Source organism: Hemitrygon akajei, chromosome 17 (assembly GCF_048418815.1).
Source record: "Hemitrygon akajei chromosome 17, sHemAka1.3, whole genome shotgun sequence".
Lineage (NCBI taxonomy): Eukaryota > Metazoa > Chordata > Chondrichthyes > Myliobatiformes > Dasyatidae > Hemitrygon > Hemitrygon akajei.
In genome coordinates, this window is record NC_133140.1 from 18324505 (window position 1) to 18338410 (window position 13906).

Genomic DNA, 13906 nt, shown 5'->3' on the forward strand with positions numbered 1-13906 from the left:
ATAGGGTGGATAGTCAGTACCTGTTTCCCAGGGCACTAACAGCAAACACCAGAGGGCATATGTACAAAATTAAGGGAGGGAAGTTTAGGGGAGACATCAGGGGTAAGTTTTTTTTTCACACAGAGGGTTGTGGGTGCCTGGAATGACTTGCCAGGGATGATGGTGGAGGGTAAAACATTAGGGGTATTTAAGAGCCTCCTGGACAGGCACATGGATGAAAGAAAAATGGAGGGTTATGGGGTAGTGTGGGTTTAGTGCTCTTTTTTTTAAAAAAAGGATTATATGGGTCGGCACAACACGGAGGGATGAAAGGCCTGTACTGTGCTGTAGTGTTCTATGGTAACCGCCTCCAATACCGTTGCCAGCAGCCCATTCCACGCACTCACCATTCTCTGAGTAAAAAACTTACCCCTGACATCTCCTCTGTACCTACTCCCCAGCACCTTAAACCTGTGTCCTCTTGTGGCAACCATTTCAGCCCTGGGAAAAAGCCTCTGACTATCCAAGCTTTCTTGCATCTTCAAGACACTGAGTAAGCCACAGTCATTACTATTTATCTCAGCTCCTGTTTCAATAGGAAACGAGCATAATGCTTGGGTAGAGCATGGTTTGAGATCACCACTGCAAGTTTCTCAACTCATCTGAGGATTTATAAATCCATTCCTTCACCTATATGTTTGTTACACCCCAGCGACAGTCTCCAATGAGCCCTATATTGTAATTCTCATTTTAGATTCAAACACTTGCACAGTCTCACCCTTCCCCTCATCTCCAATCTCCTCCAACAACTATTCAATACCTCGGTCTTCTTCCAATTCCCCCTGCCTACCCACTTCACACTGTGTTGACAAGTTATCCAGGCTTGAAGCACCCAGAGTTCTTTATATCTAATCCTATAAATGCTTGTTAAAACGGATAGCTTTGATCAAGCTTTTGGTCTTCTGTCTGAATACTTCCAACGTGGCTTGGTGCCAAATCTGATTGGTAACATCTGCTCAAAGCGGAATGACTGAAGGTAAATACAAATTGTCAAGGCCCTTTTGGGCTGACTGTTCAATGTTTTGCAGTCATAATAGGGGAACTAGCATCTCCTTGTATGTGCTCTGACATTCAATAGATCCTGTCTGATCTTTTACATTAGCACCAATTTCCTGTAACAACCCCTATCTCTTAATTATCCTAATATTTGAAAATCTACATGCCTTCCATTCAACTCGAGATGAGTAATATATTCTTTAAATGAGGCAGAATTGAATTCCAGTTTACAGAGCCAATTTCATAATCCATTATTTTAACCTATAATTGTTTCTTGGTAGCAGTATGTACCTGTTTGCATATCACCTTGAAAATGAGTCCACACTTGTCCGTTGTCTCTCATCTGCCTCCAACCACAAGAGTACTCCAAACACAGATTTAGAGTAAAGTTGTGGACAATGTGGACAACCATTCACTCTCTACCAGATGGTTTGAGGCTTTACTATTTGTGTTTAGATATTAACCTTTCTGCTATTTCCTGCTTCTGCCATTAGTACTCACTCCAAAACCTCAAGGACATCTCCAACTGCAAATAATACTTTTGGTACAATGAATAACTCAGATTACATTCATGGAGCTAATCACTGAGTTTAGTACTACTGACAAATGACTTTTTAAAACAACTTCCAAACATTTGTATGGGAAGATAAAAAAGTTGCATTGAAACCCAGTATAATAGTAAAGAAACTCTTGCAAGAAGTCCACGGAAAGTCAAAGGCAATGCATATTCTCTGAATTACGGACTTTGGACTGAAATGGCTTCATTTCTACCAAAAATGCCTGATCATTTAACATTCCCAAGTCTCTTATCTCCCACCAATAGCAGACTGGGGTCAGGTAACACAAGAGCAGTAACTACAGCTCAACAACAATGACACCAATGGATTCAACTAGGTTCAACAATCGTGTAATGTCTGTGTCAACTATAATTCAATTTAATCACATCCCTTCATTCCCTGCCTGCTCAGGTACCTGTCTAAAGTTTGTTATTGTATCTGCTTCCAGCATTTGTCCTGGCAGCTTGTTCCAGGCACCTACAAGTATGTGCAAAGAAAATTTGCCTTGTTTCTCTTCTTTAAACATTCCCCCTTTCACATTAAAGTTATGCCCTCTAGTATGACAGTTCCACCCTGAGAAAAAGATTATTTACCCTATCAATGCTTCTCAATTTTATATATTTCAATCTACTTGCTACTCAGCCTGCTCTTTACACACTAGAAAAGCCATCCCAAGTTTGTCCAACCTCTCCTCATCTCCAATCCTGGAGAATTTTGGCACCCTCTCTAAAGCCTTCAAATCCTTCTGCAATATAACATTAATCACTTTTGTCACCTCCATTAAAAAAACAGTTCCAGCAAGCAATCCAGCTTTGAAGAACTCCAATACTCTCTTTGATAAGCTTCCATGTTCTTTAGAATAACTACATGGGTTTACAAGGCACTGGTCAAGCCACACTTAGAGTAGTGAGAGCAGTTTTGGGTCCCTTAATGAAGAAAGGATGTGCTGGCATTGGAGAGGATCCAGAGGAGGTTCACAAGAATTAGCCCGGAAGTGAAAGGGTTAACACTTGAGAAGCGGTTGATGACTCTGGGTCTGTTCTCACTGGAGTTTAGAAGAATGAGGCGGATATCATTAAAATCCATTGAATAGTGGAAGGTCTAGATAGGTGTTTCCTACAGTGGGGCAGTTTAGGACCAGACAGCACAGCTGTCCCTTCAGAAGAGAGATGATGAATTCCTTTAGTAAGAATGAGGATGAAGGATCTGTGAAGTTCATTGTCACAGATGGCTGAGGAGGTCAATTCACTTAAAGCTGATAGGGTCCTGATGAGTAAGGGTGTCCAGGTTTACAGGGAGAAGGATTGAGAAGGATAATAAATCAGCCATGTTGGAATGGCAGAGAAGGCTCAATGGGCCAAATGCCCTAACTCTGCTTCTATGTCTTATGGTTTCTCTGGTTCCTCCCTTGTGTTGGTGAACTAAGTACCTGCTGTAAATTATCCCATGCGGGTCAGAGGCAGGACAACTGAGGAACGTCAAGGGGCAAAAGAGTGGGATTGATGGGAATCTTCTGAAAGTCATCACAGACTTGATAGATAATCTTCCACATATAAGAAAACGTGAAAAATATGAGGCTATAGAATACCGGGTGAAATCACAAGGCCACATGCACACAAAAGAGCAGACAAAAATTTATTAGAGTTAGAAACATAATGTAGGTTGAGCAACAGCAAAACAAGATTTCTTTCTAGAGGGTACACAATAAATCACACACCCACTTGTGCTGCAGCCTTCATCACATTCCAGGTCTCATTGCAGGGGAGGCAAACAAACTGGGGAAATCACTTTTGTCACCTCCATTAAAAAAAAACAAGCTCCAGCAAGCAGCCCAGCTTTGAAGAACCCTATCCTGCTGTCGGTGGGAGATAAGAGACTTGGGAATGTTAAATGATTAGGCAATTTTGATAAGAATGAAGCAATTTCAGTCCAAAGTCCATAATTCAGAAAATATGCATTGCCTTTGATTTGCTATGGACCTCTTGCAAGAGTTTCTTTACTGGGTTTCAATACAACTTTTTTTTTATCTTCCCATACAAATTTGGCCCTTGAAATAGAAATGGCTGAGGATTCCAGAACACTTCAATTGCAGCCACAGCTGACACTGACCAGATCAACACCAACACCTGGGCTCCAAGCAAAGCACTGCACCTCAACCATATTTCTTTGATCAAAGCACCAAGTTCAACAACAGCCTCCCCCAGTCCTTTATTTTCCTGCTCATATTCTCCTCACCAGCATCTTTTCCCTTTAACCATCAACCCCTTCATCAACAATCTCAACCATCTTCAGCGATCTCATGGCCATTCCCTGCAGCCTTGTCCTCCCACTAATTCTTCTCTGCAACTTAACGCATCTCCTCTCATCTTCAATTTCTGATAGAGGATCATCAACATGAAACATTAACTTCTGCTTTACTCCCCACAGATGCTGCTTGAACAACCGAGTATTTACAGCACACTTTTTATTTCAGGGATTTCTGCATTTCCAGTAGTTTATTTGTGTCTTACAGGTAAAAGAAAAGGCTTTAAGAGTAATATTAAAAATAGAAATTTTAATAACTACCTGAAAGTCTTGCTTAATTCCAAGAGGCCCTTATTAAATAGGTGCAAAGTATCTATGCACAAGGCACTGCTGCTTGTGGTTGGAGCCAGTTTTATGACCTGAGAATGTATTTTGGTGTTTAGATTGATTGATGACTATAGAACCACCAGACTCCTGAAACAATGTAAATAACTTCACTCACCTCAACTCTGAACTGTTTCTGCAACCTACAGGCTCACTTTCAAGGATTCTACAACTCATGTTGTCGGTATTGTTTAACTTTAGTTGCGCAATTTGTTTTCTTTAGGGCATTGGCCATTACTTTTTATTTATGTATAGTATACAAAAAATTCTATTGTATGTCCCGTAAATGCCTACAGGAAAATACACCTCAAATTATTATATGGTGAAATATGAGGTATGTCCTTTGATAGTAAGTTTACTTTGAAAGTGGATAACACAAGTCAGCGCTTGCTCCTACCAGCCTATTGACTATCAGAGATTGCATGGGAGACAAATCTGTTCTAATCTCAACATTTGGCCAATTCCTTTAAAACTTTGTTCTCTCCTTCTCAGTTCCAGTTTATTGGCTTTGAGTCATGCTGCTCTTTAATAATTGCACCTTGCCTCTCATCTTCCCCTCCACGGGCTAATAATATCGTTGTCCAGTCACTAATTTTCCTGCCTCTCCAGTCTTCATCACTGTCACTTTCCTCACTGTTGTTAATTCGGTGCCCTCTCACTTTTCATTTTTCTGGTGGCCCAATTAAATCAGGAGCGAGAGAGGAGATAACTCATAGATCCATGAGTGAGATTTACAAAGGAGTGTTTGCTGGCCTTCGATGTTTTCCCGATCCCCAATCAAATAGTGATTCATTAGAAAAGACAAATAAAAAATATGCTAGGGAAAGGAGGTTTGCCATTGTTGGAGTGGCCATTGTATGAGTGAACCAGTTGTTGGAGTGGGCAGGCTTTGGCTCATCAGGCTTGGGTGAGGTATGTATCTGGTAAGTTTCTTCCTCTTTATTCTTCATCTGTTAGTACAGAGTTAGAGCAGTGGCTCCAGGACAGCATTGTGTACAGAGAGCAGTGAGAATGGCTCCAGGACAGCATTAGAACATAGAAACATAGAAAATCTACAGCACACAAAGTTGTGCTGAACATGTCCCTACCTTAGAAAATACTAGGCTTACCTATAGCCCTCTATTTTACTAAGCTCCATGTACCTAAATAAAAGTCTCTTAAAAGACCCTATCATAATCGCCTCCACCACCGCTGCCGGCAGCCCATTCCACGCAATCACCACTCTCTGAGTAAAAAAACTTACCCGACATCTCCTCTGTGCTTATTCCCCAGCACCTTAAACCTGTGTCCTCTTGTGGCAACCATTTCAGCCCTGGGAAAAAGCCTCTGACTATCCACACGATCAGTGCCTTTCATCATCTTATACACTTCTATCAGGTCACCTCTCACCCTCCGTTGCTCCAAGGAGAAAAGGCCGAGTTCACTCAACCTATTCTCATAAGGCATGCTCCCCAATCCAGACAACATCCTTGTAAATTTCCTCTGCACCCTTTCTATGGCTTTCTTTGACATATATAATCATCACATGCTGTCCTGTGATGCTCTCTTAGCCCACAGACTCAGTGTTCATTTGCTCACTACTCACCTTCACGATTTGGAGCAGATCTCCCTCCTGAAGGCAACCTTTCCCATCCAATGTCCCTGCCCTGGCATGCACTAGCTCAGGAGGCGCAGATGGAAGATGTTCATCAATCTCGTTCATTCATAGGTCTTCGGAACTCTCGGAGCTACAGGAAGAAACATCCAGGACTGTCAGTTCATTTGAAGCACTGCTACTCATACAATGGACCATCAAGACTTATTCAGCTGCTCACTCATACTCAGCAGTTTAGGAAAGTTGAATCTGCAAGATGTCTGTCCTTGCAAGTGTTTTCCAACTGTGACTTTTCATGCAAGAAAAAGGTGACTACTAAAAACATTCTACAATTCCTCTTACTTCACCGGGTATCCAGCCAAAACCAACATCAAACCTCTTTCAATTCTAAGGCCAGGATGTGTCACTCAAATGTAATATTGGATCATAGTTAAAAACAGAGACCATACAACTGATTTTAATAAAAGTTTTTCTTCATCACGCCATTTGGGAAGTCCTTGTAGACTTATGCATCCTTAAGTTTACCTACTCAATCCTAGATTGTTGCATCTCTCTTCTCTTCCTGCCACTTTTCTCTGTTTCCTTTCCCTTCACCAGATACATCGTGTATCAAAGTAAACATGATCTTCTGGTCTATTATCAATCCCTATACCCTGGAGCACCCAAACACAACAGTATATTTAATTCAGGTCTATTTGCAAGGTTAATCCGCCATCTCGCTCTTCAATGCTTCACTGGGATTCTGTCCTGTAGTCTTTCTTGATTTAGAAATTACCAGCGGGTAGTGAGGTACAGACTTTTCAGGATTCCAGAGGTCAGAAATACTCACTACCAGCAGGAGACTGAACAGCATCACTGTCTGTAAAGCACAGAGGGACCAGAGGAGATTAACACCAACTCTCAATAGCCCAGATCAAGCCCCTGTTCCCCATTCCATCAAACAACCTGAGATCATCAGCATTTCACTAATGATGATCTGGTTCCCTCACTTCAATTAATAAGATAACAAACTGCCTGTCTGCAGCCAGCTAACCTGGCAGGTGCTGGTACTGTATTCTAATCCAGAGGACAGTAAACCACAGCTGAGGCTCTCTGAAAGAACATTTCAATTAGTCACATTCCCCTACTCTCTCCATTATTTTTCTTTGTTAAGTCACAAAACTTGCTGCATAATAATAAAAATCATCATCACTCTACTGATAGCAACACAAAAGATTCTGCAGATTCTGTATATTGCAACAGGCTCAAAATGCTGGAGGAACTCTGCAGGTCAGTCGAGGCTTGGACCAGTTCTGATGCAGGGTCTCAGCCTGAAACATTGACTGTTTATTCATTTCTATAGATGCTACCTGACCTGCTGAGTTCCTCCAGCACTGGGTGTGTGTTGCTCTAGTTATAATTCATTTATCCTGACCCTTCTGCCACAGATTTTTCCTACCAAAGCCACTGATGCTCTTGAACACTTTCATGAAGTCTCAAGTCAGGTAATATTTCTGATCCAAACATAAATAGAGAATATTTCAATTCTTTGAGACAGCCGAGATTCCTCTCACTAATACAGTACCATTAAGCACTTGCTGAACCCTCTGTAAAACCTCAAAGTTCTGGTTTCAGGTGCAGTACACAGAATTAGGTAACATTTTAGCTGAGGTCCAATCAGTGAATTAAAGATTGGGCACAATTTCCTTAAACAATATTCTTCTGTTAATAAAGAAAGGATGCAATGATCCATTCATAGGTTATAAACTCAGTCAGCTCCATCATAAGCACTAGCCTCTCCACCATTGATGGCATTCTCAAAACGCGATGCCTCAAAAAGACAGTGTCGATAATTAAAGACCCTCACCACCCAGGATACGCCCTCATCTCGTTACAACCATCAGGGAGGCGGTACAGGAGTCTGAAGACAGACGCACACACACACACAAACATACAAAATGACACAACATTGTAGGAACAGTATCTTCCCTTCCACCTTCAGATTTCTCAACGGTCCATGAACACCACCTCACTTTCATTATTTCTGCTTTTGCACTATTTTTAATTGAACTCTTTAATATGCAAGATATGCTTACTGCAATTGATTTACTTTATTGTTGTTGTATTTATTGTTGTATTATTGTTTTTCCTATATCATCATGCATTGGTTTGTACTGTTGCTGCTTAGGTTGAAAAATTTCACAACACATGTCAGTGATATTAAACCTGATTCTGATATACACTTATTTTAATTGTTAGTATTTATATATTGCACTGTACTGCAAAACAATATATTTCAGGGCGTATGTCAGTGATAACAACCTCATTCCAACCCCAGCGACTTCTCAATCTATCCCACCACTTTGCAAGGTTTGTTGACGTATTCACCCAGTGGCTGTCTCTGCACCTTCTAAAACAGGGGCATCTCTCATGCTTCCCATCAGTAAGTGAAGCTGTTTTGCATTAAATTTCATCACCTACACACCACTCCACCATCACACCATACACATCTTTCTGTGAAGTCTCCACAACCTTCACTGTAATTGAGATCTGCATCAGTTGTAACCTTGAGTCAGAGTGCTGAAATCTGGGTCATTAACATGCAGTGATCCAATACCACATTCTGAGCACACCCCTGCTTCTCTCCTGCACTTTGGAAAGCAACTGCTGTCTGTAATCTTCCTGAGCCCATTTCATGTCCAAGCTCATTTTTTAATCTCATGGCTTTAGTTTTATTAACAATCCGGTTATGTTATTTCAAACATCTTCTGGAAGTATGGAATATCAAATAATTTAATGGCTGAACTCCAATGTGATTCGGCATTGACCAATCTAAGCTGTCGTTCATTCGCTGGTCTGACTATCCCTTACTGTTTAGCCAGTTGATCTGATTGTCCCACTTAACACTCTGTGATGCAAGTATGACAACTGGATAGATAAACTGGTGATCACGGCAGGTTATACTCAAGTCCAACCTTCCCCCGGGCAATAACCTGCTTCTGACGCTGCTGCACCACTGACCTGCAGCCTGCACTGTTCCCTCAAAGTGCTGCATCAGTTTTAAAATTAAGAGTCCAGACAACTACCTTTCTTGTTGCTTCTGACCTCCTAATGACCGGAGAGCTAAAATGGTCAGATCAGGTCATGGGTGGTATAACTTATATTAAAACGAGTACAAGTATTACTGGTCTGAGACATCAGCGATCCCACACCACCTCCTTCCTACAGGAAATTTTCAAAAACTAGGTTCAAACCGGTGAAATGAGACAAATTCTGACGTCCATCTAAATCAACTTGCTGACCAAAACCTGGGCTCAGGGTAGGACAAAGACAGGATATGGGATGGGAAAGGAAAGGAAGGAAAAAAATAGCACAAATAGAAGGGGATTAGAATATTAGCACCTAAATCCACGGTCACTATTGTAGATATAAGTTCAGCCTTCTGGAGAAGGAAGCATCTGGCCTGGATGGTGTCCTTTGATCCTACACAGATTAGCTGGTGGGGGCATTTGAAGATTATTTAAAACCTCTCCCTGCTTTAAGGGCGACAATCATCCCTGTAATGAAGAAAAACAAGGTAATGTGGCTTAACAACTACCACCTGGTGATTCTGACATCCACCATCACGAGGTGCTTCGAGACGCTGGTCAAGGCACACATCAGCTCCAGGCTCCCAGAGAATATCGACCCACTGATATTCCCCTTCTGCTGAAATTGGTCTATGGAGTCCCTACTCCTTTGCCCAACACCTACCTCTGGAGCATCTGGACAGTAAACACACCCATGTTAGACTAATACCTATTGACTACAGCTCTGCCTTTCAACTCATTTCCAGACTCCTAGACTTGGGACTCAACACCTCCCTTGCAACTGGATTTTTGACTTCCTGATCAACAGATCATAATCAGTAATGATAGGCAGCAACACCTCTGTCACAATTATCCTCAAGGCTGTGTCCTCAGCCCCTTATTTCCTCCCTATAGACTCACAACTGCATGTCAAGATTTAGCTCCAACTCCCTAGAAGTGTGCAGATAACACCATCGTAGTGGGCTGTAACTTAGACAATGATAAGTTGGAACACAGGAAGGAGATAGAGAGGAGAGTGAAGTAGTGCCATGACAACAACCTTCCCCTCAATGCTACCAAACAAAAGAACAGGTCTTTGACTTCAGGAAGGGGTCAGTGTCTGCACAAATAGTGTTGAGGTTGAGAGGGTTGAAATCATCAAGTTCCCAGGAGTGAACATCACTAATAGTCTGTCCTGGTCCAGAAAAGCTCACCATTGCCTCTACTTCCTTAGACTAAAGAAATTTGTCACCTCTGCTTTGACGCTCACCATTTTTTTAAATGAAAGCATCCAAACTAGATGCATCACAGCCTAGTGTGGCAATTGCAGAGTTGTGGACACAGCTCAGCACATCATAGAGACCAGCTTCTCCTCCATGAACCTTGTCTACACCTCAGTAAATCAGGCAGCATAATCAAAGATCCCACCCACCTCTGACATTGTCTGTTCTCTCCCTCTCCCATTGGGCAGAAGATTCAAAAGCATATACCACTAGGCTCAAGGACAGCTTCTGTTATGAGACACATTCTTAAATATGATACAAATGGACTTTTGACCTAACAATCTATCTTGTCATTACCTTGAAACTTATTGTCTACCTGTACTGCACTTTCTCTGTAACTGCAACACTTTATTCTGTATTCTGTTGGTCTTACCTTATACTACCTCAATGCAGATATAATGAATTGACCTGTATGAATAACATGCAAGACAAATTTTCACTGTATCTCAACACAAGTGACAATAATAAACCAACAAATCAAATCAAAAAACCATGGTCAATTTGCAGAAGTAACCAGGAGCAAAGAACAATGACCTTTTGCCACTACCTGAAGACAGCAAACCACTGGGAATAACGTAGGGAGATAGCTGCACCAAGATCGGAGTTTAACTGCTAAGTGTGGCTCCCTTCCCTGAGTATTTTTCATGCTCTAATCTCTGGCTTAATTCATTACAAACTCCCAAACCCGGGGTAGGAGGGAGATTACTAAAGAGCAGCTGGGTGGGGAGGGATGTAAAATAAACTTACAGTACCCGACCCGCAAAGAAGGCCAGAAATCATAGACTTTACCTCTCAGTCTCTCCGCTCTGATTTAAGCATCAATGTATCGAAATGGATCTGCCAATGTCTCCGAATGCAGTACTTTCCACACCACGCTCTGATCGATGAAAGAACCAAATCTTTTTCTCACCTAAAGTAAAAGCTACTTGACACACCCAGTTCAGTTAACCATCTCAAAAATGCAGCTCCACCAGTTTCTTCCACTCCTCCAAATACTTCTGGTCCAATGAGTGTCCTGGCATCCACAATGCCTGAAGTGATGGGGTGGAGCTTTGATCCCCACTCTGGCAAGGGCAGATCAACATCCAGAGCTTGTGCCCTAAAATCAAAAGGAAAGTCGAGTTTGTGTCATGGGCTCAGCCATCACAGCTCCCCTGCCGTCTTCTCCATGGCTTCACATCCCTCTGAACCCAACCATTTACCATAAGAAAATAAGACATAGGTGCAGAGTTAGGCGATGGCGGATCCTCTTCTCCCCCATCAGCCTCACTCCCAGCCTTCTCCCCGTAACCTTTGATGCCATGTCTTATCAAGAACCTATCAAGCTCTGACTTAAATGCACCAAACGACCTGGCCTCTACAGCTGCCTGCAGAAACGAATTCCACAAACTCACCACCCTTTGGCTAAAGAAATTTTTCCACGTCTCTGTTTTAAATGGACGCTCCTCTATCCTGAGACTGTGCCCTCTTGTCCTAGACTCCCCCAACTATGGGAAACATCTACTCTGTCTAGGCTTTTTAACATTCAACAGGTTTCAATGTGATTTCCTCCCCCCTCCCCATCCTTCTAAATTCCAGCAAATACAGACCCAGATCTATCTAACATCCCTTGTATGGTAACCTTTTCATTCCTGGGATCATCTTTGTGAACCTCCTCTGAACTCTCACAATGCCAGCACATCTTTTCTTCGAAAGTGTTCACAATACTGAAGGTGAGGCCTCACCAGTGCCTCAGGCTCACATCACTGTTCTGGTATTCTAGACCTCTTGAAATGAATGCTAACATTACATTTGCCTCCCTCACCACCACTCTACGTGAACATTAACCTTTAGAGTTTTCTGCACAAGGACTCCCAAGTCCTTTGCATCTCAGATTTTTGGATTTTCTTCTCATTTAGAAAATAGACTGCACATTTATTTCTTCTACCAAAGTGCATGACCATGCATTTTCCAACATTGTATTTCACTTGCCACTTTTTTGCAATCTAAGTCCTTCTGCAGCCTACCCGTTTCCTCAACACTACCTGCCCCTCCACCTACCTTCATATCATCTGCAAACCCGACAACAAAGCTATCTATTCCATCATCTAAATAATTGAAGTACAGCATAAAAGGAAGAGGTCCCAACACTGACCCTGTGGAGCACCACTAGTCACTGGCATCAAACCAGAAAAGGATCCTTTTATTTCCACTCACTGTCTCCTACCAATCAACAAAAGCTCTAACCTTGCCAGTAACTTCCCTGTAATACCATGGGCACTTAACTTGGTATGTAGCCTCATATGTGGCACCTTGTCAAAGGTCTTCTGAAAGTCCAAATATATAACATCCACTGCATCCCTTTTATCTATCCTACTTGTAATCTCCTCAAAGAATTCCAACAGGTTTGTCAGGCAAGATTTTCTCTTAAGGAAACCATGCTGACTTTGTTCTATTTTGTCCTGTGTCACCATAACAATTGACTCCAACATCTTCTGAGGTCAGGCTAACTGGTCTATAATTTCCTTTTTGCTGCCCTCTTTTTTTTTAAAGAGTGGAGTGACATTTGCAATTTTCCAGTCCACTGGCATCATGCCAGAGTCCAATGATTTTTGAAAGATCATTACTAATGCCTCCACCATCTCTAATGCTACCTCTTTCAGAACCCTAGGGTGCAGTTCATCTGGTCCGGGTGACTTGTCTTTTAGGTCTTTCAGCTTTTTGAGCACCTTCTCCCTTGTAATAGTAACTGCACTCACTTCTCTTCCCTCACATGCTTCAACATCTGGCACATTGTTAGTAATTTCCAGTGAAGACTGATGCAAAATACTCATTCAATTCATCTGCTATCACCTTGTCCCGTTATTATTTCTTCTGCCTCATTTTCTAGTGGTCCTATATCTACTCTCAATTCTCTTCTTTTTTTTAAAACTTGAAAAGGATCCACTTTGATATTGTTTTCTAGCTTGCTTTCATATTCATCTTTTCCCTCCTAATGATTATTTTGGTTGCTCTCTGCAGGTTTTTAAAAGCTTCCCAATCCTCTACCTTACCACTATTTTTTGCTTTGTTGTATGCCCTCTTTTTTGCTTTTACAATAGCTTCGACTTCCCTTGTCAGCCACAATTGTACTATTTTGCCATTCGAGTATTTCTTTGTCTTTGGAATACATCTATCTTGCACCTTCTTCACTTTTCCCATAATCACACACCATTGTTACTCTGCTGTCATCCCTGCCAGCATCTCCTTCCAATTTACTTTGGACAACTTCTTTCTCATACCACTGTAATTTCCTTTACTCCACTGAAATACTGCTACATCAGACTTTACTTTCTTCCTATTAAATTTCAAGTTGAGCTCAAATCATATCGTGATCACTGTCTCTTAAGGGTTCTTTTACCATTAGCTCCCTAATCACCTCTGGCTCCTAACATAACACCCAATCCAATATAGCTGATCCCTAAGAATGTTTATTGACAAACTGTTCTAGAAAGCTATCTCTTAGGCATTCAAGAAACTCATTCTCTTGAGATCCATTAGCAAACTGATTTTCCCTATCAACCTGCATGTTGAAATCTCCCATGACTATCATAACATTGCCTTTTTGATATGCCTTTACTACTTCCTGTTATAAACTGTGGTTCACCTCACATCCATTGTTGGGAGCCCTGTATGTAACTGCCATCAGGGTCCTTTTACCCTTGCAGCTTCTTAACTCAACCCACAAGGATTCTAATCTTCCAATCCTATGTCACATCTTTCTACTGATTTGATGCTATTCTT

General features: G+C 41.7%; 1 protein-coding gene across 6 annotated transcripts in view; it reads right to left on the reverse strand.

Annotated features, from left to right (window-relative positions):
- The window catches only part of kifc3 (kinesin family member C3), a 76650-nt gene that overhangs the window by 42199 nt on the left and 20545 nt on the right, over window positions 1-13906 (reverse strand). For 4 of the 6 annotated variants that reach the window (XR_012101872.1, XM_073069731.1, XM_073069730.1 and 1 more), the window contains exons 2-3: window positions 10934-11243; window positions 5806-5947 (exon numbers count right to left, since the gene is read on the reverse strand). Coding sequence is in view for 4 of the 6 variants with exons in the window: in XM_073069731.1 (XP_072925832.1) it covers window positions 5806-5922 (117 nt within the window). In the remaining 2 variants the exon portion in view is untranslated. Of the gene's footprint in view, window positions 1-5805; window positions 5948-10933; window positions 11244-13906 lie in introns of those variants that run through there. The other 2 variants (XM_073069728.1, XM_073069729.1) reach the window with 2 other exon arrangements.